This window comes from Tachypleus tridentatus, chromosome 1, assembly GCF_004210375.1.
Source record: "Tachypleus tridentatus isolate NWPU-2018 chromosome 1, ASM421037v1, whole genome shotgun sequence".
NCBI lineage: Eukaryota > Metazoa > Arthropoda > Merostomata > Xiphosura > Limulidae > Tachypleus > Tachypleus tridentatus.
The window spans coordinates 81,756,479-81,782,215 of record NC_134825.1 but is presented as its reverse complement, the minus strand read 5'-3'; the positions used below and the strand labels follow the sequence as shown (position 1 = coordinate 81,782,215).

At 33.7% G+C, this 25,737-nt stretch overlaps 1 protein-coding gene across 1 annotated transcript; it reads left to right on the top strand.

Annotated features, from left to right (window-relative positions):
• LOC143251805 (ventral anterior homeobox 1-like) lies at positions 1-25,737 on the top strand. Its single transcript, XM_076503081.1, has 3 exons — positions 1-431; positions 23,536-23,723; positions 24,991-25,737. The coding sequence occupies exons 1-3, from the start codon at positions 335-337 to the stop codon at positions 25,222-25,224; spliced, it is 519 nt and encodes a 172-aa protein (XP_076359196.1). The 5' UTR covers positions 1-334; the 3' UTR covers positions 25,225-25,737.

The window sequence follows — 25,737 nt, the reverse complement described above, 5'->3', positions numbered from 1 at the left end:
TCTTGTCCTGAGGGTGGGACTAACTTCACAAAGTTTTCTTGAATGAAAACAATTTGTTACTATCCTTCAGAGCTAAGTAGCAAAGATAGACTAAACGAACAACACAGCTTGAAGCGATAAACACGTTTATTCATTACATTTCAGAGTTGTCGAAACAAAATCGTAAACCTCCGAAAAACGAACATTATCATCTCAAAAGACTAGTGACCAAAGCTTTAATTTTTAAATGTGTTTAACTTAAAACTTTTGTTGTCAACACAGTCTATTTACTTCGTTAGTTTATTGTCCATTTGAAGGTATCAGAAAGTTTCAACTGGACAAAAACTAACTAAAAATGGACTTCAGTAGTGAATTTCGCGACGATCCAAGCGATTCCCGAAGTGAAGAAGAAAGGAGAATTCCAGACTACTGTCAAGCTATACGGTTTAAAGGTCAGATTTATTTTCGATCTGATGTTTCTTTTAATAATAATCAAAACATACAATTGTTTGTAATAACTTGTGTGGATTTTTCTTAGTACTGAAATGCACCAAAGCGAGCAAAATGCTTCCCAAGCTTTGATAAATCAGATGTGGCCTTTTATTTTTTAAAACCACAAGATATCGCGCCTTCATAAAGATAAAAATTATTTATTCTCAGTTGGCAGTAAATAATTAAACAGTATAAAACAATAATAACTAATGAAACTAATTCTACGTTTACTTATGTAGACTGATCCACGACATTCGAGGAATGAATATATATATATATATCATAAATTAAACAAATGCATAGTACAAAAACTTGTCTGTTGTAAAACATGAACAAAAAACAACAACACAGAAACCAGACGTTATATAACTGTGTCAAATATGTTAAATTTTTTTACAGTGAAGCTTATAAATATTTGCCTAAAAAGCATAGAGATAAGCTCTTAATTATGTAGGTTTTAAACTTCAGAATAGCGTTCAGATCCTGATCATAGATATAAGAAGCAACTAAGTTTTATAGTTCTATAAACTTAATTATAATATTAGCAAACGTGTTCCCTCAGTTATGTAGTGCTATGACATGAAATACGAAAATACAACAACGCTTCTTAATTTAAAACCCATATTTAGGAAAGCATTAAGTAAATAAGAAAAAACTGCACCTTAAACTAGCGTGTACGAAAATGTCCGCAACCAAAGAACTGAGTTTGTTTTATAACCGACCTTTACTTGGTTGTCTGCTAAATCTACCGCCGAGGATCGAATTCCGGATTTTGACGTTGCAAGTCCGTAACTGCTGTCCGAAAGGAAACCACCCAAACAAGATAATAGTGCCAGAAAATCAAACTTTCTAAGCAGAATGGTTCCAAAATTGTGTCCGATCGAGCTGGATTGTTCTAAAAGTGTTATAAGTCATATAACTTGTCGCTTTTGAAACTTCTCAGTAAATCGGTTTCGGGAAAAGGAAAGTAATTCTTGCTTTAATTTAGATTTAGTTTCAGATAAGTTGAGTAAAATTATGCGTGGGAAACTTTGGGTGAACAAGCTTGGTTAAGTTTGTAAATAACAACACCGATAATAACATTGTGTTATATTTGTAAATATAGTTAAAGAACTAATAATCGTGTTCATAAAGTGTATCATGATCTTCAACGGTGAGATTTTATTATCATTCCAGTGGTAATTAGTACGTATGTATATATATATATACTGTAAAATATAAGTTGTCTATTTCTCTGTCTGTTGTCATTGGAACTTAGGTTATGTCAATACATCTATATACAGCCCACGGTTATTCCAAGGTTGTGTTAATAATATATACTGATTAGATAGTTGTAAAAGTAACCAAAAATGCCCTCTTTACTGAAGTTTAACATGAATGTAATAACAAGAAGAATGATGTCTAAGACATTTTTATGTAAATATAAAAACTAAAAGTTTTTTATTTACATACATGTTAAATTACTGCTCATATTGTAGGTTTCATACGTGAACAATTTATATAAATATACATCACATAAACCAAGATTTTTCGAAGGCAAATGGACATAGTAATTTTGATTAGGAATTAGTTATTTGAAGTTCATAATAGGCCTCCCAGTGGTAGTTAGTGTGTGTGTGTTTTCCTTACAGCAAAGCCACATCGGGCTATCTGCTGTGTCCACTGAAAGGATTCAAACCCCTGATTTTAGCGTTGAAGGTCCGTAGACTTACCGCTGTCCCAGCGGGGTTCCACGTGACAACAGCAGCAAAAGTTATTACTCTAGAAATCGGGTTTCGATACTGGTGAGGGGCACATAAAAGACAGTCAACTGTGTAACTTTGTGTTTAACTAAATCAGATTCATATAAGAACAGTATTCACGACATATAGATATTTATATATATATATAGTGTATTACATGCACATTACATTCACACGTGTATATATATATATATACGTCTGACAGTGGCACAGCAGTACGTCTGCGGACTTGCAACGCTAAAAATCGGATTTCGATATCTGTGGTAGACATATAACAGATAGCTCATTGTGCAGCTTTGTACTTAGCTAAAATCAAACATGGTAATTAAATATATATATATGGGTGTGTGTGTGTGTGTGTGTGACTCGAACTTGAATTAAAAAAAAAGCCTGGCTTTTCATGAATCAAACGTTTTATGATCAAACGTATTCTGTAATTAAACTATATCAGTACAGGAAACACGAATTAACTATTACCTCGTTGTATTAACATATTGAAATATATTAAAGACAAATAAACATACACAAAAAGTCGGCTATCTTTTCACTGAGTAACAATTTCCTTTCATTTAAACTCTGAACTTAATAATAAAACTTTCAACGGCGGCTATTAGCAACAATTAAACGGAATCATAAATATTCAACAATGTTATGGATTCGTCAAAGCTTCCGGCAGTTTAGATTACATACACTATCAATTTCAACTATATAAACGGCGTTTTTGATGTATCGTGATTATGTTAGTTCAAGTGTCAAGAGTAGGCTGAGGGTTAAATAACACGGGCAGTACTCGTAAACACTGTTTACGAATTTATCAACAAAAGTTTCTAAACCTGCTATCTATATATCTTGTAAATGAGTTTATACAACATAAATTACGTTTTATAGACATCAGGTACTATGTTAATCCATATGCGTTTCTTAATACCACATCCCAAAAAACACTATAGATTTTATAAGCACGCGATTCTATACAATGTTATCTGTGTTTTATCAATATAAAAATTTATACAGTGCTATTTGAATTTTATGAACATAAACTATACATGGTAAATATAAAATTGGGAATTTACAAACCTTCAAATACGAATAGTGATAAAGCAAGCAAACAAGTCTAGAGATACAGTAGACATTATTAACTCAAACTACGAACCCTATTTTGGCTCCATGCTGTTACCAAGAATTACATTTGTTTCCTTACTTCTTTTTATGATTTCAGTATGCAGGTTTTTAAATTTTTAATTTACCTTATTTGCTGGCTTTTTCATGCTCAACTGTGGACAAAGAATTGCTTGATACGGTAGCTAGCTTTATACATTGTAGTGATGATAAACATATCAGTCAGCTGATAGGACTGGCATGGCCACGTGATTAGGGCGCTCGACTCGTAATCTGAGGATCGAAGGTTCGAATTGCCGTCACACCAAACATGCTCGCCCTTTAAGTCTTGGGGGTGTTATAATATGACGGTCCCATTATTCGTTGGTAAAAGAGTAGCTCAAGAGTTGGCGGTGGGTAGTGATGACTAGCTACCTTCCATTTAGTCTTACACTGCTAAATTAAGGACGGCTAGCGCACGTAGTCCTAGTGTAGCATTACGCGAAATTCAAGAAACTAACTAATTAACTAATACAGTTCATGATGATTTACTGTAGCTATTCACTATTTGATCACATTAATTTGAGATGTAAATTGTTAAGCTGCGGCTGGAGGTTATCATGAATAGTTGTTAGAAAAGACAGTGAGCTTTTACAGTTTTGTGTAATTAAATTTCAACATATAATGCATAGAAATAGGCGTAGATTAAGACACATCCCCACTAAGTGCGAAAAAACAAATTGCCACTAGAGAAAAAGCCTCTTCAAATAAAACATGTGTCTAAAACATCACTTTAAATTATTACATGAATCTGTGTAATAAAATTACACTTTTTTAACTCTTTCACTTCCATTCTTACATTATTTTATATTTGCAAAATGTTTTTTATCACTTGTTTTATAATTTTTTTATCACCCTGTGTGTTGTTGTTTTTTAAATCTACTCTTCATACATAACATAAGCGCTTCCTTCCTAAAGACACTGATTGTATCGTAGAAAAACACTGACTACTCTAGATGTTATAGTCATTAATATTAACCTATTATTGGCTGGTAATTCCTGTTTCACCCTGTACTTAAGCTTCTTAAAGAAACAACATATCTGTAAGAACGTTAACTTCAGGGGGTAATGACAACATTGTTTGCACTATAATTGCGATGTTCTTAGCTTACGTAAAATATACAAGAAGCAAACTGACTTTTTATTACCACTACCACCTTCTCAGTACCTTATTTAGTATTATACAAAAAGTTTGGGTACAATATACCAAAACGATTTTGTTGTAGACTGGCAATAGAATAATAATAATAATGACAAATAGGCTGTTTAGAGTGGATTTTCTTCTCCTTATAAATCTAACATTCGTTATTTGTTGTGCTCTTTTATAAGTGTACAGCCTCAATAGTCAATAGTAAAGATTTTAAAATATTGTTTGAACTGAATCTTTAGTGGTTAAGGTGGTTTTTGCCCGAGCGTTCTATTAGGATTTATGCAATTCCTGTTATAAACCCCAATCGTGATTCATGATAAATCTATTTGCTTTTCACAAACATAAGAATCTATGAAATCTTTTTGCGTTTTGTAAACATAATATCTCGAAATTAAACACTACTGATCACTTCATATAAGTAAGCAAACGTTCCTACAACATGAAACGTGTATACAGTATAGGTAATGGGATAATTAATTATCTTTTATTTCTTGCCATTACACGTGTGACAGCGGTGGTGGACTCCTGCACATCTGTATAAAGTTCAACTTAGTCACAAAGAAAGGTTGTGTTACTCGTAGTTTTATTATCGTTTATGTTTGTTTGTTTGTTTGTTTGTTTGTTTTGAATTTCGCGCAAAGCTACTCGAGGGCTATCTGTACTAGCCGTCCCTAATTTAGCAGTGTAAGACTAGAGGGAAGGCAGTTAGTCATCACCACCCACCGCTAACTCTTGGGCTACTATTTTACCAACGAATAGTGGGATTGACCGTCACATTATAACGCCCCCATGGCATGTTTGGTGCGACCAGGATTCGAACCCGCGATCCTCGGATTACGAGTCGAACTCCTTAACCCACTTGGCCAATGAAAAACGCATTATGGCAACACACACACACGTATATTAGAAACACTATCAGTACTGACATGTTTTAACACGGATTACGATACCTAAGTACAGATAGGCAAATCAACAGCTGAACTATCAATACTGTTTAGTATAGGACACGTTATGCATATAAAATATGTGTCATACTTGTATCTATAAGTATTAGTTCATTCTATTGTATCAATAGGTAACTCTCGAAACATTTGTTTTAACCATTATGAAAGTGTATAGAAACTTCGTCAAATATATTAAAATGAACAAAGAAGATATTTTAAGTGTATTAACATAAATATGAATAAAAAGGTTTTAGAATACTGTGTGTGCGTATAAAGTACAATTGTGTTTATATCACTGTTTATATGTATGTAAATACAAATGTTGTGATCCCATTAATTACATTTATGTAAACAGATATCACTTCTAATACTTTCCCGGGTCTCGATACCCGTGGTAGGCAAAGCGCGGAGAGCCCATTGTGTATAATTCCAAACACTCACTCACTCACCGTAATACTTCCTGCATGTTTATATAATTATACAAAAGTCCTTGAATGTTATCAAATCAGATTAAACATTTCTTGGAATACTGAAATTCTATCAGTTTTCTAAATTGTTCAGTAATAATTTTAAAAGATCACCTAAATATTGGATACCCTTATCAACATTTCTGTAATAGTTTGAAGAGTTTTCATATTTTACAGACAATTGTCTCATTGGTCTCAGAATGTTAGATTCAATTAGCAAATAATTTAGATTTCTATTTTAATTCTTCAATATTAAAATATAGCAGTTTAAGAATTTTCAATAAGCACAGGTTTCTGGTGATTAAATATACTTAATGAGTCTTTCATATGGTTTATCAATAGGAAAACTAACATATTAGTGATTTTCAATATATTTCTAAAACGTGAAAAGCTTTTAAAACAAGTATAACGTTTCTGGATTTGATATAACAAAAAAACTTAAGATTATAATTTTGTTTAAATAAACTTAGCATTTCTCGTGTAAATTCCTACAGAACTATATTCAGCATTAAACCTCCTTTCACAGTCGCTGATGCATCACCGTATCATCACGGTTTAATAAGATATACGTTCATACACCAAAGTATCGACATTCTAGACGAAGACTAAGCTATACTTTAGCTTTTAGTACGTGAAAATTACAACGGATCTAATAATATTTTTAACCATTGTTGATAATTAAATATTGCGTGTTACTGATGTGGCATTTTATACAGAAAGCATCAATTAATTAGTTGTCAGTATAGATTACTGGCTTGAGTTTTTCTGTTTTGTTCTAATTGTCCCGATCTTCTTATTGGGACATTTACCTCTAAAAGAACATTAAATTTGACTTTCTATGAACATTTCTAGCCTTTTGTTTATATGTTGCAGTTTTACCTTCGCTATTGTAGCTTTAAGTTAGTTCTTCATTTCTCTCTTCTTTTTTTTATTTGGGGGGGGGAGCGGGGGTGTAATTGTCTCTGTGTCCTTACGCTTGTAAAAGGGTTGTAACGTATACCTGCTGTCAGCATGGCTGTAGTGTGTAAATTGTATTGCTTTAAGTTATATCTTTTGCGGTTATAAATCTAAAGATGATTCTTTGTCCAATCAAACTGTCCGAGGTTCTAGGTCACAGCGAGAGCTTACATTTGTTGATAGAAAACTTACGTTCAACCCCTGCTTACTCTTGGGTTAACAGCATAAAGGTGTTTACTGAGTACAAGAACTTGTTATATTCTCTTCTGGTACTCAAATGATTGCGGAGTAAAGTGTTTGACTTACCAGTAGCTTGAATTCTATAAATTCATTCTCACAAAACCATTTGACATCTTGCACAAAAAACGTTGTACTGCTTCAAGATAGTACCACATTCCTGGTGTCAGACAACGTGGTCTGTCTGCGTTTTCATGATTCCTGCATCTAGACACAACAGGATTTTATTAGATTGTACCAGCAGCTTCTACATAAGCATAGTAACGACTTGTTTCTAAACTAAAGGATCTGAAGCAAGCACATTACTTCAGCAGCATGGGCTCTCAACATAGTACCCTTAGTCTTAAAACTAATACCTGAATCCTTAACATAATAAATAATTATCGTAAAAATAAATACATAAATAATATTGTATTTTTAACCCTTGCAGTAATTGTGATTTCTAAGTTATATAAACAAAATTTACATTTTGCTTACTTTATCTAACGTTCCCAGTGGTACGTATGCAGACTTATACCGCCAGAAACAAACGAACCTAATCTAATTTGCACTAGAACAGTTGTTATTTATGCAATTAACACCTAAACCACTACTACATCTATCGGTAACCAGCTGACCTAATCAGTCCTGATACTTTACGAATGGTCTCGTCATCACTGAAAATAGTTGGTATACTCTTCTTTTTCTTTGCTTTCACACACAAAATTTATAATACATTTGATTTACCTTATAAAAGACATCGTTACTGACAAGTTCGTATAGAATAGCCGTCAGTTCAAGAACACTCTACTTTATGGATTTGGACGTAAAACAGTACGTCAAGATCACAAAGTCCTACTGTTGGAGTATGTCTCTGGAAAGTCTTTAGAAATGGTTTGATCGATGGTGCAACAAACCCAAATGCTACATGTTTGGTGAGTGAAGTTGTGTAATGGAGTTGTTTTCGGATTTTTGTTTTAATCTTCTAAGAATTGTTTTTCTTTTAGCGTCTTTTCAATATATTTGGCGAGGTGAGGTCAAATAGTAATACAACATTCATGACCTTTCTTGTCCTTTACCCTTATAATTCCACATAAATGCGTGGATAATATTGCTGTTTTTGCTATTGTTGGGTAATATTTCGTTTTAACTGAAAAATTGGACAGATGGTCTACAGACCTTATCATGGTATCCAAACTTTGTTCACTGTTCTGTATACGAAAGGCATTATAGCAACTCTGTACCAGTTCTTCTGCCTTCAGCAGTTTGTTTCACACAACTCCTAATTCATACTTAGTATGTTTAAGAACGTCGTAGCGTAATTAACTTTCACAATACCTTCTTTTATGTTGTGAACAAAGTACAATGTTGATACGTGACCAAAGAATGTAGATCCTTAACATCATAAGAAAATTTTGCCAATTTCAAAACATCTTCACACAAAATACATCTGCTCATTTTATACAACTTTGTTTAAAAAAAAGTAATCAAAACGTATTACATAAATTATTTCTTAAAACTTGAATACCTCTTCCTAAAGCAGAAACTATATCACAATTTAGCAGATACCATATTATTATTTGAGCTATACTGTTATATAGAAACATGCTTTTGAATAAATCAGTAGAATCGGAATAGTGTCACGCGGTAAGTTTTATAACCCGGAGAATCTGTGTTCAATACTTCTCTTTTTTTCGTGCATATTTTGAAATACTATTTAAAGCATTACCTGCATTTAAAGTTTTGACAATAACTTGAGTATCAGTCTGTTCTATGCTGTTGTTATTGTTTAATGTGACAAGGATTTACAGAACGCAACAATAGAGAAACTTTTTAATATTTCTTACCATATGCACATACTTTTTTTCTCTCGATGCTGCTATCTATGTTTGAAAGGACAAACATTTATTGGCAACTTACATCTTGCTTTGTTAGTTTCCCTTGAACATCAGCAAGCCGGACTGTATATTGGTGGTTAGAACTTAGTGAATCATTAGCTACTGCTGAGAGTCAAAATTTAAAGAAAACAAGGACGACTTATTTTTATAGAAAAATAATTATTGTTTGTTTGTGTGTTTTTTAATTTTGCGCAAAGCTACTCGAGGGCTTCTGCACTAGCCGTCCCTAATTTAGTAGTGTAAGACTAGACAGAAGGCAGCTAGTCATTACCACCCACCGCCAACTCTTGGGCTACTCTTTTACCAACGAATAGTGGGATTGACCGTAACATTATAACGCCCCACGGCTAAAAGGACGAGTATGTTCGGTGTGATGGGGATTCGAACTCACTACCCTCGGATTACGAGTCGAATGCCTTGATCACCTGGCTATGCCGAGCCTGAAAAGAATAAGGTATACCAAGCTAATTATTAAAAAAAATAAAAACGTCTAAAATGGGATATGGAGAAGAACAAACACTGTAAATATTTGAATATTTCTGGATATACATCGCCAGTCATCAGTGACTTCAGATCGTTGAAGATATCCATAAATATTGCTAGTCATTGCTATAGTCTTCCTTTTCGTGGCTGATGTTCTTTCGTTAACATTATTTCTGTCTATTCGCTATAATTGATATAATATGAGTTTTACTAAAGGGAATATTAAAATTACTTAGATTGATCGAAAAGAGAGAACTTCCTACAGTCATCAAGTGTTTGTGGTGTTTCGTAAATAAGTTCAGGCTTATTTTAAATAAACCATATGTTAAGAATCATTATATCTTAAAACCTATTCGTACTAGGATCTTGTTCCATTCGACATAACATTTACCAGACGCACGTTAAAAGCGAACATTTCAGGAAAGTTTGCACGTGGCACAGAGTATTTCTCAGGATGTTTCTCGACATGGTACAAGGCGTTTCTAAGAAGGCGTTCAACATGTTATAGGACCTTATCAATCAGAAAATGTAGTTCTATTCACAAAACAATGTATTCTAATCATTATAAGCGAGAGTGGTATATTCAGTTAGTTACCGGATTTATTAAAAATTAATAGCACTGGTTATATACATACCTCTAAATGCAAATGTTTTACAGTAATAATCACGTGTGTATAACATCAAATATATTTAAAACATGAAGCACACGTAAGTATGGGGTTCTTAGAACAGTAATTGTATATGTTTTAATGCAAATGTTCTTAAAATATATGAGAATATACAAATACATGTATTTGTATATAATATAAAATCTTTATTCAATTAATTATATAAATGCAACTGTTCTTATTAGGCTAATTACATTTGTTTAGGTATATAGAAGTGTCTTTATAACACTAGACGGTCCGAGTGTGGCCGAGTAGTTAGTATGGTCGTACTGTGAACATAATGGTTGACGGTTTGCGTTTCATTGCCGTATAAACGCGCACTGCACTTTGCGACCATGAGTGTACTATAAGGGTGACAGTCAAATCCCATTATTCTCGTTCAGACAAAAGAGGCCTAAGTGATAGCGGTGAGTACTTTGTTAATCTGACTTCACTCTAATCTATCAACTCCAAATTAAGGACGGCTTTGTGCAGATAGTCCTTGCGTGGCTTTGCGAGAAAATTATAATTAAATAATTGTAGTAACGTTTATATAAATGCAAACATATTTATATAATTATAACGACATTCTTTCACGTAATATATACATATATACAGGGTGTTCAAAAGTCACTGTGCAGTTTTGTAATCATATTTTATTCAGTCTATTTCAAGTCAGCAACTGATAGCGGCGTTTGGAAACAAAGTAAGAATGATCCAGGCCTGTATTGATGCCAACGGGAGTCACTTTCAATATTGTTTATATTTACCTCCTGTATTTTATATTGAAACGTGTCTGTTAATAAATATATAAGTACACAGTGACTTTCCGAACACCCTGTATAACATCAGTTACACTTATTTAAATACTATGTCTTTATAACATAAAAGCCGCTAATTTTCAATACGGATGTTTTTAAACACTAACTAACCACGATTGTGTAAATCTAAGCGTCTCTACAACACTAGTTGCTTTTATTATTAGCTACATATTTAAACATTTATCTCTTTACAACATTACCTAAGTGAATGTAAATGCAGATGTTTTGATTAGATTCGCTACGTTTATGTAAACATAGATGTCTTTATAACATTAGCTATATTTATGTAAACACGTATTTCTTTATGTCACTAGCTACGTTTATGTAAACACATATATCTTTATGACACAAGCTACGTTTATGTAAACACAGATGGCTTATGACGCTAATTTCGCAAATAAAAATACAAACGTTTTTATTTCTTGCATGTAAATAGAAGCACCCTCCGTATTAATATTGTTTGTTTGTTTTTGAATTTCGCACAAAGCTATTCGAGGGCTATCTGTGCTAGCCGTTCCTAATTTAGCAGTGTAAGACTAGAGGGAAGGCAGCTAGTCATCACCACCCACCGCCAACTCTTGGGCTACTCTTTTTACCAACGAATAGTGGGATTAACCGTCACATTATAACGCCCCCACGGCTGAAAGGGCGAGCATGTTTGGAACGACGGGGATGCGAACCCGCAACCCTCAGATTACGAGTCGCACGCCTTAACACGCTTGGCCATGCCGGGCCCTCCCGTATTATTATTAATTACGTTGTGTACAAATACAAATATTCTAACCTTAGTAATGTATATGTAAATAACTAGATTAGCAGCATTTTTAAGATTACGATCTGTGCTTCTTAAAATATACCAAGAATCTGCAAAGAATAGTTCCATTTGTTTAAAACAACTTTCAGTATCAGCACTTGGTGTTGGCATTTTACATCTTGACGTCATATTATACACACATGGACTAATCGGCCAAGTTTACAGAACCATAGGATTCAGGTTTAGCAGTCCTAACTTTGAGCTACTTACCTAGCGAAAACTGAGAGCATGCATCATCCGCCGCTAAAAAAGGTATGTCCGACTTCGAACCGAATCATAAAATTGATTTGTTACCCTTATAACACACGACAAGTTTGGATTGTGCTTAGTGGAATCGTGACACGAACCTTGGCTTAAAGGTGCGAGCATGTTTAGCGCGACGCGGACGCGAACCCGCGACCCTCAGATTACTAGTCGCACGCCTTACGCGCTTGGCCATGCCAGGCCTCACATCAATAGGAAAATCGAGTTAACAAAACATGAAATCACTATTTAAGTAATACTATTAGGCTACAATAACACTGGGGATGTTTTGTCAACATATTCATTCGATGTATATAGAATGAAAAAGGTGCAAATGTTATGTAAACAGTTGGTAGTGTTCTTTATTACTTAGACTACACTATGAATTATACGTTATATATACATATATATATAAATGAATCTTGAATAGCATGGCCCTATTGTAAGCGTGTGAAATTGTGGCTCTGATCTCTCTGGTTTGCGTCCCATTATCGCAAAATCGCTCTACGCATTTTGAGGGTGTAGGTGCATTATAAGGGTAACGTTTGAATCCTACTGTACCCCGGTCTTCGGATTTACAACGCTAAAATTAGAGGTTCGATTTCCCTCGGTAGAGACAGCACATAACCTGATGTGGCTTTACTATAACTAAACACATACAGAAACACAATTTTTCAATTACCGCAATCCAAATACTAGCGATGGGTACCATTGACTCGCTACCTTTCGTCTTGTCTAGCAGTTCAAACTTACAAGCAGATAGTCCTTTAGTAATTTCGCATGAATTTTCAAAACAACCACAATGTTCTTTACATAACCAAATATATTGTTTGTTTTATGTTTGTTTTTTGAATTTCGCACAAAGCTACTCGAGGGCTATTTGTCCTAGCCGTCCCTAATTTAGTAGTGTAAGACTAGAGGGAAGGCAGCTAGTCATCACCACCCACCGCCAACTCTTGGGCTACTCTTTTATTAACGAATTGTGGGATTGACCGTCACATTATAACACCCCCACGGCTGAAAGGGCGAGCATGTTTGGTGCGACAGATATTCGAACCCGCGACCCTCGGATTACGAATTGCACGCCTTAACGCGCTTGACCATGCCGGGCCTAACCGAATGTAAATTGTTCTTTAAATTGTCAAACATACGTGTTTTAATAAAACAATATTGTCAGGATATCAATCATCTTCTAGGTTACATAATTTTTCCGCTTGGCACGACAGTATAAACTACACAACTTGAAATCATGTCACTTAGTTAACGATATTCGTAGTGGGCAGGGGACAGGTAGCCCATTACATAGCTTTGTGCTTAACTACAAACAAACAAAATATTCAATATCCACATAATATTGCTTCAGAATCAAATGTAAAAAAATTCAATTTTAATATGATTGGAAACATACCTCAGTAACAATAAAAATAAAATAATTTGTAATGCTATCTGTAAAATATAATTTTTGTAAAATTTTACATATTGGGTCAGAAGAGTGTTTTCTGCACCACCCTCCAGGAGCACAGTGATATGTCTACGGACATACACCACTAGCAACCGGGTTTCGGTACTGGTGGTGGACAAAGCATAGATATCCTTTTGTGTAGCTTTCTGCTTAATAACAAACAAACTGTTTCAAAGTAACATTCATTTTGTGATGTATCTTCACTTCTGTGCTATATTTTGTTTTCCTTGTGTGTGTGACATAAAATTATGTTGTTATTTTTTAATTAAGCACAAAGCTATACAGTGGGCTATTTGTGCTCTGCCCACCACGGGTATTGAAACCCGCTATTTAGCGTTGTAAGTTCGCAGGCACACCGCTGAGCCACTGGGGGGCGACATAAATTTAACAGTAAGTGAGGTTAACATTGGTTGCCTTTTCTGTCAACGAAATACAAAATACATCGTGAGTATTCATATCTCAAAAATCTCATAAAAACTCATGAAGTAGCAACCAAACAAAATATCTATTAAATTAGGCAGTTGTTTAGTGCACGATATTAAATATCATTAGTTAAGCCCTAAAGCCGTACCTGTTTACAAGTTTCGCATTTTATATTTCAACACCCACACATGGGCTGGTATTGTTTTTATTTCAGTTAATGGAAGCATAAAATTATCCTTTCATCTAACAGGGGGCGCTATAATTTTGGCTCTGTTAGACCACATTCAAGTCAAAGGTATGACAGTTCAGGATCCGTAATCTAATATCTGACGACAGGTTTGAGCACAACCTTTCAGGCCATTTGAAGTTTGTTGACAAGACCTCACACTTTGTAAATTTTGTCACGAAATGGCCAACTTGGGATGAGACAAGTTAATTAGAGAATACGATTATACGCCGTCTTGCACTCGTGGGAGTTGCACTGAAGTTAAACTTTAAGAGAAAACGGATAAAACAGAAACAAAATTTGAAAACCAAGGACCTAGAAGTGAAAGCATCAATGGATTCTTGAGTAATCGTTTTATTACTATCAGCACGTTATCAATCAAACATATTTTCTATTAAAGTCACGAAGAGTATTTAGAATTCGCTGTCGCATCTTTTTATTTGACTTGGGTATGATAATAATCAGTTAGTCTATGAATAAATTCTCGATCTGTATTCACTCTTTGTCGTAAACAAATATCTTATTTGTTGAATGAGGGATCAGTACGGCTTTGACTCCCAAAAGTTTACAAGTTTTGTTAAGTAGGCTTAAGTAGTATATGACTGAGAGATAGACAAGTTAGACTTTATCAAACAAAAGTCACATTCACCGTATCAACGTTTTATTCGAGGAAAACATACAAGTTTCTCTCAAAAAGTAAGTTATATGAAGTGAGTGCAATTGCATTTGCTTCCATATTTTAAACAAGGCGGTGACAGAGGCTCGACCATTCTTATTCAGTTTTAAAAAACAGAAAGTTGTCAAAAAAATTCCAAAAGCAAGAAAGAAAAATCTATACTGACACTTAAAGACTCCCTTATAATAACATATGTTACATCAAATCGTAAATATATTTTTCACACTTACCAATTCAACAATGATGGTATTGAATATCGTTTAAATAAAGTCGTGCCCTGTGAATGTAATGCCCTTCAGATATGTATCGATATCAAATAGATTTTCTCACTCATCACACCACAGGTTGTAATTAACTCAAGCGTAGTTAAACATACATTTATAAAGTCAAAGCTATGAATACATTGTTGAGTCAAACTAACATAGATGTTAATTAAAGTAAGAATAAGACAGTGAATCAGAACTTGCCACCTAAAAGTGTTAACGCTGTTCAAAAAGAGAAAGAGAGAAACAAATCAAAAACACGAATTAAATTAAACAAACTTTAATAAGAAAATAAATAAAAAGGCACATTTTAAGTTCAAGCAAATAATATACCATTACCAACAGGGCCCGATATGGCCAGGGGATTAAGATGTTCGACTAGTAATGTGAGGGTCGCGGGTTCGAATTCTCGTTACACCAAACATGCTCACCCTTTCAGCCGTGGGGGTGGTATAGTGTGACGATCCCACTGTTCGTTGGTAAAAAGTAGCCCAAGAGTTGGCGGTAGGCGGTGATGACTAGCTGCTTTCCCTCTAGTCTTACACTGCTAAATTAGCGACGGCTAGCACAGATAGCCCTAGTGTAGCTTTGCGCGAAATTCAAACTATTACCGATACCTATATATATTGTTACTCGCCCTCTGTAAGTAATGTTTACTATCCCCTTAAACACTGTTGTTAACGGGCTACGAACAATGTCTCACCAGGTTTTGAGAAAAAAAGGACAATGTCTCACTCAAATAGTCCACCTTTTTATTTACTTTTTGAAGACATCTTGAAAGTTTGTTTGTTTCCAATTTTAAGTTTGTTTGTTTCAAAGTGACAAACTAATTAGGTAGGTAATTTGGAAATTATAGCTTGTATTTTCAAAATGAGAAATTACACATTTTTGCAAAACATTCGGCGTTTTGTTGCATAAAACTGGTGTCTCATTAGACAGAACTGCTTCTGTTTCAATAAAACAATTGTCAAACAAATTTTTCAGTCAATTACAAGCTAAAATTTTCAAAATGATTTGAAAATACAAAAGACATACGAAGAAAAAAATTTTGTCTGAACACAAAACAAAAAATATGATGATTCAATTCATGTAAAGAAAGAGTTAGAGTAATTGCCTGCAAATGAAACATCGTTCAAAAAACTTTTTGATTGTTTATAAAAATTAGATAAATTTTAGTGGCCGACTTCATTTGATTATCGCATTCAAGTTTTATAATTATAATTTTTCACAACATATGCATCTTATGTTTTATCAATGTAACGCCAAAATTTTGCAACAAAGTACCAAAGTTTTGCAAAAATGCTTATTTATGAACAGGAATACAACATCAAAAGTTAGTTTGTTTTAAAGCGAGAGTCAGTGATCATGAAGGTGAGACATTGTCCTGAATCCATTGTTAACACGTAAACAATGTTATTAATCTTAGATGTATTGTTGTAGAACACTGGAATTATTTCTGTCAAATATTTGCACAACACTGTTTGTCAGTCGTAAACCGATAAACAAATAACTTTGAAGAATCACCGTGTACAGTTTAGAGGGAATAACTGCTTTCTTTATTATTTCCATTATTTTGTTTATTTAAGTACTTAAAAATGTAATCTTTTTATCAACTGGGTTTTCTTCTCCTCTTCTGGCTTCATTTAAATTAAAAAGCAGTAACTAGTTTGCAAAACTATAAGCATACACAAGAGTATACCCAGTGACTTGATATTTGTTAGAAAATAGAGTTATACATTTGGGCACCAGGGCTCCTAAATCTTTAAATGAAGACTGTTACCAAATTTTCAATGCTTTTTCCATAATTATCACTGATTTTTTTAATGAAATACGTATAGCTGTAGATCTAATAATTATTATGTTCTTATAATATAATTCCTTAGATTTATATTTGTTACACAATAATAAGCATTATTATTAATGCTTATTAATCATTAATCATTAAGAAGAAAAAATCTGCTATAGACGTGGCACTAAAATCTGTCATTTTAAGTTAAACATATTACCCTGTTTACATTATTTAGCTTAAACGTTACAGATGACTTTAATCCAAATAAAAGTAAATATAGATGTATTTGAAAATAAAAATAACAGATTCAGTAAGATATGTATAACAGAGCCTTGCTAAACAATTGTATTGAGAAAAGAAATGCTCGGTGCGGAACATCTCTCGACCCTTGTATCTGTAATACTGTTTAAGGTACGGATAGACACATATCCATGAGAGTGTGGACAACAATGATGATAGAGTTACAGCAGTAAGATTTTAAAAACATGAAATTGTGCAAGTCTTCAGCACTGATTGAGTTTTCAGTTGCCGAGATTCCACATTACCAAACACATTGGACTCAGCAGATAGCACGGTGTGGTTTTGCAATAAGAAAAACACACACATTATGAAATTTTTTTAACATAAAACGAGCTGTGACATGGTGGAGAAGAAGGAAAACTTGATAATTTGAAACAAGTGATTGATGACAAAGTAAAAAACATACGCGATACAATAAAGCACAGGTCGCCCTCTGATATTCAAACTGAAATTCTTGAGTCTTCTAAAAACGTCTAATCCGCACATTTGCACACAGAATAAGAAGAGATCATGAAAGAAATTGTAATATTCCTTGAATCTACGTATTTGCAAAATTTAGTGGTAAATTTAGTGGAAAGATGGTAAAAGTATTGTTTTACGAATATTTCCAGAAAACAAAGTTCAACGATTTATCGACGATTGGGCAGAGGAGCAGTGGTCCCTTATAGTGGAACTTGCAAACATTTCTGTGATATCTGACCGTGGCTCTCAATTAACTCGACAGTTCCATCAGCTCTTATGTTTTCTTCCAACTAAATACTGCTGCAATAGTAATACTGATGTCACATAGTACGCTGCTGAAAAGATTAATTTCATGTTATAGCTTAAATGTAACTGCACATGGCATAAAACACCCATGAATAAACCGCAACTACGAAGAATTGCACGAGCTGGTGATGGCACGTTTAAGGTTTAAGTTTTATCCTTGTAAAGGTTTTGCTAAGTTTCTTCTCGGCAAAGATAGACAATTCGAGAGTCAGTTGTAGAGATTCATTCTCAGCGTGATTTTCTATCCTCTTAATTTGTTTTAAAACTACTGATCTAATTTAAATTAAAAAAGCAGTAACTAGTTTGCAAAACTATAAGCATACACATGAGTATACCCAGTGACTTGATATTTGTTAGAAAATAGTTATTTGTTAAGTGCTTCATGTTGTTGCAATAAAAAAAAATAATAAAAAGTGCGGTCATTTTGTGCGATATTGAAAAAAAGCGTAAACTTTATTTTAATTAATTAATTTTACTCATTTGACTGATGATATTATAGTGAATCATATGAAAAGATTGCCCCTCTTGTGAAATACACTGCAAAAAGCCCCTGAATCCTGCATTAAAATTATCAGTCAAAGCGTTGTTAATTTTAGTACTTATTTCATATTAAGTTTTTTATATTATATCATTAACTTGAATAAAAAATCATAATCCGCCATCCGCTGACTCATTGGTTAGCTTAATAGCTTGTAACGCTAAAATATGAAGTTCAATCCCAGCAACAGATACAGTTCAGGTAAGTTTCGACACTAGTGGTAGGCACAAAACAGGTGGTCCATTGTGTAACTTTGTGCTTAACAATAAACTGACTGAATAATAGTAGTTCTATTGAAATCTATTAGCCAGTTCATATACTTAGCTTAAATAGATTTTTGAAAAATAAACATTAATTTAGGCATCTTTAAGTAACTATATTCTACATTCATAAACAGTTTTATTTGTATAACGAATTTCAAATATTCTTTAAACCACTGTCTGAACAACACCCGATAACCTGTGCGTGACAAAACAAAGGAACAATGAACAAAAGCGTAAAATTTCACTTAGAACATAAAATCTAGCTCTTACTTCTGACGTAACCTGTAGTTCTGAAACACATAACGAAATATCCCATCTGTTAAATGTAGCACATTAGTGACATCAGGACGCAAGGATGAAGTTTATGACAGAAGTTTTCACGGGTAGATGAGTTGATTGAAGGAGGCTGGCACTATTGAGCGTCTCTTTTTACATCAATTATGAATACAGGTAGACAGGCGCGTGCTCACGTGCTGTGTCGTAGGCACTTCGAAATTTAAAACAAGGATTTCGGCCTCAGTTGGTAGAAACCTACGGTTAAAAAAGGAAATCAAAAGGCAGTGCAGCATTGCATATCGTTTAAACATTAGTACGTCTGACACAGTTCAGTTTATGTTAAAAAGTCGGCCATTTTGGTGTAAATAGAGAGCGTTTTAAGAAATGCTGATGTCTAAATTTAGCTGAAACATTTGCTCCCTCAGAATAAATTGTTTATAAAAATGGTCTAAGCCTTTCATCCAAAAACTATTACATGGATATAATAATTTTGCTTTTTCTCTTTTATTGTTGTGTGCCATTTCCTTGCTTTATTTTACCACTGGTATTGTTGCTTGAATATAATATTGCATCTGATTTTGTTTCTTAATAAGTTGATGTCTTCGGTCTTTTTATTCTTGCTTCTAAAACACTGCTTGTTTTCTTCTTCATTGTTAGAAAAATCCTTTTCCTCCTTTCTTATTGTACATTGGAAAATCGTTGCTTTTTCTTGTGTAATTGTTGTTTAGTAAAATATTGCATCAGCTTGTACTCTTGTTTATTAGCTAACTTTTTATTCTATCTTTGTTCTTTGTTGCTTAAATCAATGTTGATTTTTTTCATTATTGCCTCTTAGTAACACTGTTGTTACTTTGGCCCTTTGTTGCTGTCACTCGGTAAACCATCCATTCTTCCTGTGTTGTTGCTTGATAAATCATCTTTTCTTCCAGTGCTGTCGTTGTTTGGTTGAATGTTTTCACGGTTTTGTTTTGTTCTTCTTGCTGTTTACCAAAGAAGTGACTTTGAATTTGCTATAATTACTTAAATATAGACTCCCAGTGGCTTAGCGGTATGTCTATGCACTTACAACGCTAAAATCCGGGTTTCGATACCCGTGGTGGGCAGAGCACAGATAGCTCATTTTGTAGCTTTGTGCTTAATTCAAAACAACAACAACAACTTAAATATAGTGCTGGATCTCTCCTGATTTCCTGTTGTTTCTGGTTGGGTGTTGCTTCGTTCATTCTAGTTATTACTTGTTAAAATGTGGCTTTCTGTTTTGTTAGTGATTTTTCTGTAAAATGTTGCAGGCAATGCTTTTCTTATTGTTTGGGAAAATTTTGATTCTTCCTTTGTTAATGTTGCCTGTCGAACTTTGTTTTCTGATGATTAAAGGCACTCGACTCGTAATCTGAGATAAAAGATTTTTTTTATTATTTGTTATTATTACTTTGATGTAGTGTTGCTTCCACTTTTCTTATTGTTGCATGGTAAGGTGTGGCTTCCTTTCTTTATTTCTTTTTTGGTGGTGTAGGTGGAATATTTTGTCTTCATGAAACAATACCCAGAAAGTTTTGATGAAATTATATTTCGAATAATCTGTACAATACATAATAAAATAAAGTCAAAACTTTGCAACGAAACTGGAGCTTAAGGAAACTGAAAAAGATCGTGTACTCTGTCGCCCCCGATGGATCAGCGGTAAAATATTCGATTTACAACATAAAAATTTGGAGTTCAGTTTCTAAGGAAGAAGAAAGTACAGATGGCCCATTGTACAGCTTTGCGTTTAGAAAACAATAAGTCATATGCACTTGAAGTTAATTAATTTATAGATAAGAAATTATTCATGAATGTATGAGTAACACAATAGCAAGGCCTTAAAAGGTAAAAGCATATACAAGCATAAATCTATTCTTCCCGTTTTTTTATATTTATTATGAGTAATAAAGAAGATATTGAATAGAAGCTGTGTGTATAAGTTTTAGTTTCAGTTACTTCTACTCTATAAATACCCCAAACTTTTAAATCAAAAACAAAAACGTAATTACACTTTTAGTAAATCAAAATTGTGACACTTTTTATTAACTAGAGAGAGACTGGTTAAATTTTAAAATTAAATAGTCTTACCAAGTGTACGACAACTAAATGATATAGAACAGCAAACGTTTACGCTATGAACAATGTGAATTGTAATAAATGTTTTTGCATAAAAGTTTATACGGTTTGAAACAATTAATTATAAAAGAAACTTAAGACGTTTTAAAGGGTATTTCCGCTTCCTAACTTCGTTATAAAGTTCTTTTTTTCGGTAGGTTTTTCATTATGTATTGCTAATTAACACTAGTACTTCTGCTCTCCAGCATATTTCTGAAAGAACTGGTTTAAAATGGTACTCTCGTTGTGTAAACACGTCTGTAAACATCATGTTTGTGAAGAAGCTCGGCTTTCAGAGAATTAGTTGAGTATTATTAACAGCAGAGAGTTACGAACCCTGAAACAATAAGTCCACTTTTCTTACCTCAGGCTGAACTGTTCATCTCAAACACAATGATAAGAAACTTAATGGAGAAGTTGAAAAGCCGATAACAGGAATCATGATTGACATTTCAAACGTTAGATCGTCTAGTTGATAACAGAGGGCGCCCACCGTCTACGTAAATATGTTAATTAAATATGATGCCGAGAGGCTTCTTTGTTTGAACGGTCGGTGGTTTCAAACAGCACCTGAGACATCACTTGGTTTTGTTTTCGGTTTTCATTTCTTTCACGTCACAGTATAAGACATGATAATCTACCTTAGAAAACATACAAGTCTGTTCCTGTGTTCAAAAGATGCGAAAAGAGTATAGTTCGATTTAAAATTACTTCCATTTGCGTTAACACAGACGAAATATTTTTTTCTTTCGAGGCTTAATTAACTTAAAAAATTCAACAAAAATATGTACTGGAAAAGAAAATAATATTTGTATTTTCATCCTGGACGCCAAACATCTTATGTGCAAAAGTACAGCCCCCCGCTAGTACAGCGGTAAGTCTACGGATTTACAACGCTAAAATCAGGGGTTCGATTCCCCTCGGTGGACTCAGCAGATAGCCCGATGTGGCTTTGCTATAAAAAAAATTACACAATTACGCAAAAGTACTATAGAGACTGTACAGTCGACCCGAATTTTGAACTGTTAACAAGAGGTACGACAACAAGCCACTAGTATCCACCACCATAAGAGCCTTTTAACAAATAACAGAATTGGATATTATTTTTATGAGACACAACCGAAAGTGTAAAGCGTGTTCAGCGACATCAAAGAGCGAGCCTTTCGTTCGATAGGTCTTCAAAATAACCTTTGAGACACATATAGCTCAAAAACAAAATAACAACCTAAGAAAGGACTTTTAATATCTCTTTCACTCCTGTTTTTTTTTTCCTCTTTTAGGTTTAACCTTTATTTCTGTAAAGTTTATTAATACGCACAAGATAACATCTCATATTATTCCAGTAAATTTATAGTTATTGTCTACAGTATACACTAGAGCTTTTGTTCTTCTTGTTTTAATATATAAATTATTTTTAATTTCTTTCGAATATCTAAAATAAGGAATTATGAGTGTACTCTGTCAGAAGAAGTGTACTATGAAAACAAGAATGTTACAAAAAGATGTCAGGGTCAGTTTTAATACAACCATACACCATCATCTGACCTTATGAAACTTAACTTTTTAGCTTTATGCTTAAAATTAATTTCTCCTTACATCAATGACAAGTTTAAGAAAATATTTTAATAACTCTGTTAATAGTTATGACTCAAAAACAGCAGATGTGTTTTTAAAAGGTAAATCAATAGAACATTCCTGTTTACATATTAAACTGTTCTGTACACAATGAGATGTTTGCTTCGTCAACTTATTGAAACTACAGACCGACCTTTAAGGTAGGTGAATAACTTCAAAGTCAAACCACATTAGAACTGTAAACAACATGAATTTTAAGTTTATATGTTATAGATAAATGTTGCATAAATTCTGGTTTTGACACCAAATTTAATTATGACTGGTTGGTTGTTTTCTTAATGTAAAGTTACACAGTGAGTTACCTCTACTCTGTCCACCCCAGGAATTCGAACCCCGGAGGCCCGGCATGGCCAGTTGGTTAGAGCGCCCGAATCGTAATCTACTATTCGTTGGTAAACAAGTAGCCCAAGAGATGGCGGTGAGTGGCGATGACTAGCCGCCTTTCCTCTAGTCTTAAACTGTTAAAGTGGGGACGGCTAGCGCAGATAGCTCTCATGTAGCTTTGCGCGATATTAAAAAAAAAAAAAACAACAACAACGATCGAACGAGCCTCGGATTGTAGCGTCATAAGTCTCTAAGGTTACCGCTGATCCATTGGGGGACATTATAACTAACAGAACTAGAAATCGGGGAAGGAAAAAAACATAGTAACAAAATTCTAAACAAGAGCAGAGCAACCACGATATTAAATAAAGTAACCTTCCCTTTAGTAACGCTAACATTTAAATTCAAATTCAGAATGCTAATGATTGTTTTTTTTTTTTATCAGGATCAAACGGTCAAGTGAAGGAACTATTGTTTCCAAAAGGATTAGACTTGGATAGACCAAAACGTGCAAGAACAACCTTTTCTTCTGCTCAACTTCAAAGTTTGGAAGAGGAATTTCGAAATAATCAGTACCTTGTGGGAAAAGAGAGAACAAAGTTAGCACAAAGGCTTGGTCTTTCCGAAACGCAGGTAGTTCTTTATAGTATAAAGTTTCCAGTTGTGTATTAAGGAGAAACAGAGGATAGATAATGTTGCTGAAGAGTAAACAGGGAACTGTAGACTAAGGGTTTAGTCATGACGTGTAGACATAGGTAAAGACTAGTACTCTGAAAATTATTCTATAAAAATAACTATTCGTTATACGTTACATATTGAAAACATATTCTGTTCATATTTATGCCTATAAAGATTTCTGTCACACACTTTTTTAATTTCATAGGTCTGTGTATTGAGTTTCGATATAATAGAAATGGTAACTATATATCCATATATAGTTAAAAATAATGTAATTTAAGAACTTGGCACTACTTCATGCGAATGCATACCTTGAGCCACATATAAAAGCACGACACTCACAGTAAACTATCACTTTACTGATACGGTTCAATGTCACGTTAATTAGTGCCTCTACCATAATGCGGGCAGGAATGCTAACTTCAAGAGGTAAGTTTTATCTTGCTTATCCCCAAATGGTAGTACCTTACTTTCCTTCTTTATTATTTTCATTTTTTTATTTTATTTATTTATTTTCCATCTTCTTTATGTTTATCTTTTTTCTTATTCTTATTCTAACTTGGGAGAGCAGTCACCTTCCCACAACTGTCTGCAGGCAGTGAAGGGTGATATAGATGTGAGATGTTGTAGGCTTGAGCACCCACATCTCCCTCTCCTAAGTTCTAATCTTCTTATGTGAGACTAGCGAATTGGAGGTTAAGAATGATAGACGTTGTATCCCCCAACAATGTGGGTCTTATTTCTTCAGTCACCTACAAAACCTAGGATACATTTTATAATTCCACGTTGTAGCTTGTACCCCAGGATCTTTTTTAAAATATGCAGAGTATTTTGTTTAATTTTAATGAATTTTGTTTATGTCGTAAAAATGTATGTTTATAATATCTATATATGTTGCAAATTTATTTTCTTTTTCACCAAAGATAAAACTGAAACTATAATCTGTTCCATCACATTATTCACAGAAATAAATTAACATAGGTTGCTGAATGGTTAATTAAAAATAACTCATAAACCCTAAAAATTTGGAAATTTGTTGTTGTTTTTTCTGAAATAAAAACTCGAAACATGTTTTGGTCATTCCAAATTTACCCTGATTCAAATTTCTGTAACGTGAAGATGTGAACTTGAATGCTGAATAACTTATTTTCTTAGGTAAGATGTTTAACACTGAAAATATTTTATTTTCTAATGATCCTAAACAGAGTTTGATTTTAATCAGGTGAAGGTTTGGTTTCAAAATCGACGAACCAAACATAAGCGAGAAAAATCCCGCGAGGAGGAACAACAAAAGCTCAATGCTGAAACTATGGCAACTTGCAACATTCTTCGTCTGCTCCAAAATCATAGCACGGCTATTCCATCTACTACTCTCACTCCGACTGTCCAACGATCAGTTTACAGCCCTTCCTCCCCAGTTTTGTTACGTCCGTTTTTTGGCCCGTACTGCAGGTGAAGAATTAACATTTTAAGTGTAATATAACATGAAGGTTACACGGAGTGTCAGCAAATAATAATTGATAGAATTTCGCCATCTTATGACAATGTTTAGTGCTACTACACTGAAAGTCTCTCGGTGTATTTTATCTTTATATTCTAACACCACTTTTAAGATGTTTTATTGTTAAAATGTTTCCTACGATATTGTCGATACAGGAACGTAACATTTTAATCAAGTAAGGTGATAAATCAATTTGTTGTAGCATAATAAAGCACCTTCTGCCATAGGTATATCGTTGAAGTATGATTTTTGATGTTTTAACAGAATATAACTATTCTCGGCACGGCACCAAAATACTGTATAATAAAATAGTAATTATTAAGATTAGTATCTAAGATTTTGATAATAGTGTTACAGGTTGTTGAAATTAATACTAATAATATTATCTACTCATGCAAGACGAAAATCTGAAAAGTGAAGAAACGTGTTTGACTTTAGTGTATATTAGATTTTATAAATATATTTTAA

What these genes read in the sequence shown, in the direction of transcription:
- LOC143251805 (XM_076503081.1), top strand. Translation starts at nt 335, where the DNA reads ATGGACTTCAGTAGTGAATTTCGCGACGATCCAAGCGATTCCCGAAGT. An exon ending in TCAAGCTATACGGTTTAAAG is followed by an intron (nt 432 to 23,535) that starts GTCAGATTTATT and finishes TTTTTTTATCAG; the next exon opens with GATCAAACGGTCAAGTGAAG. An exon ending in TTGGTCTTTCCGAAACGCAG is followed by an intron (nt 23,724 to 24,990) that starts GTAGTTCTTTAT and finishes GATTTTAATCAG; the next exon opens with GTGAAGGTTTGGTTTCAAAA.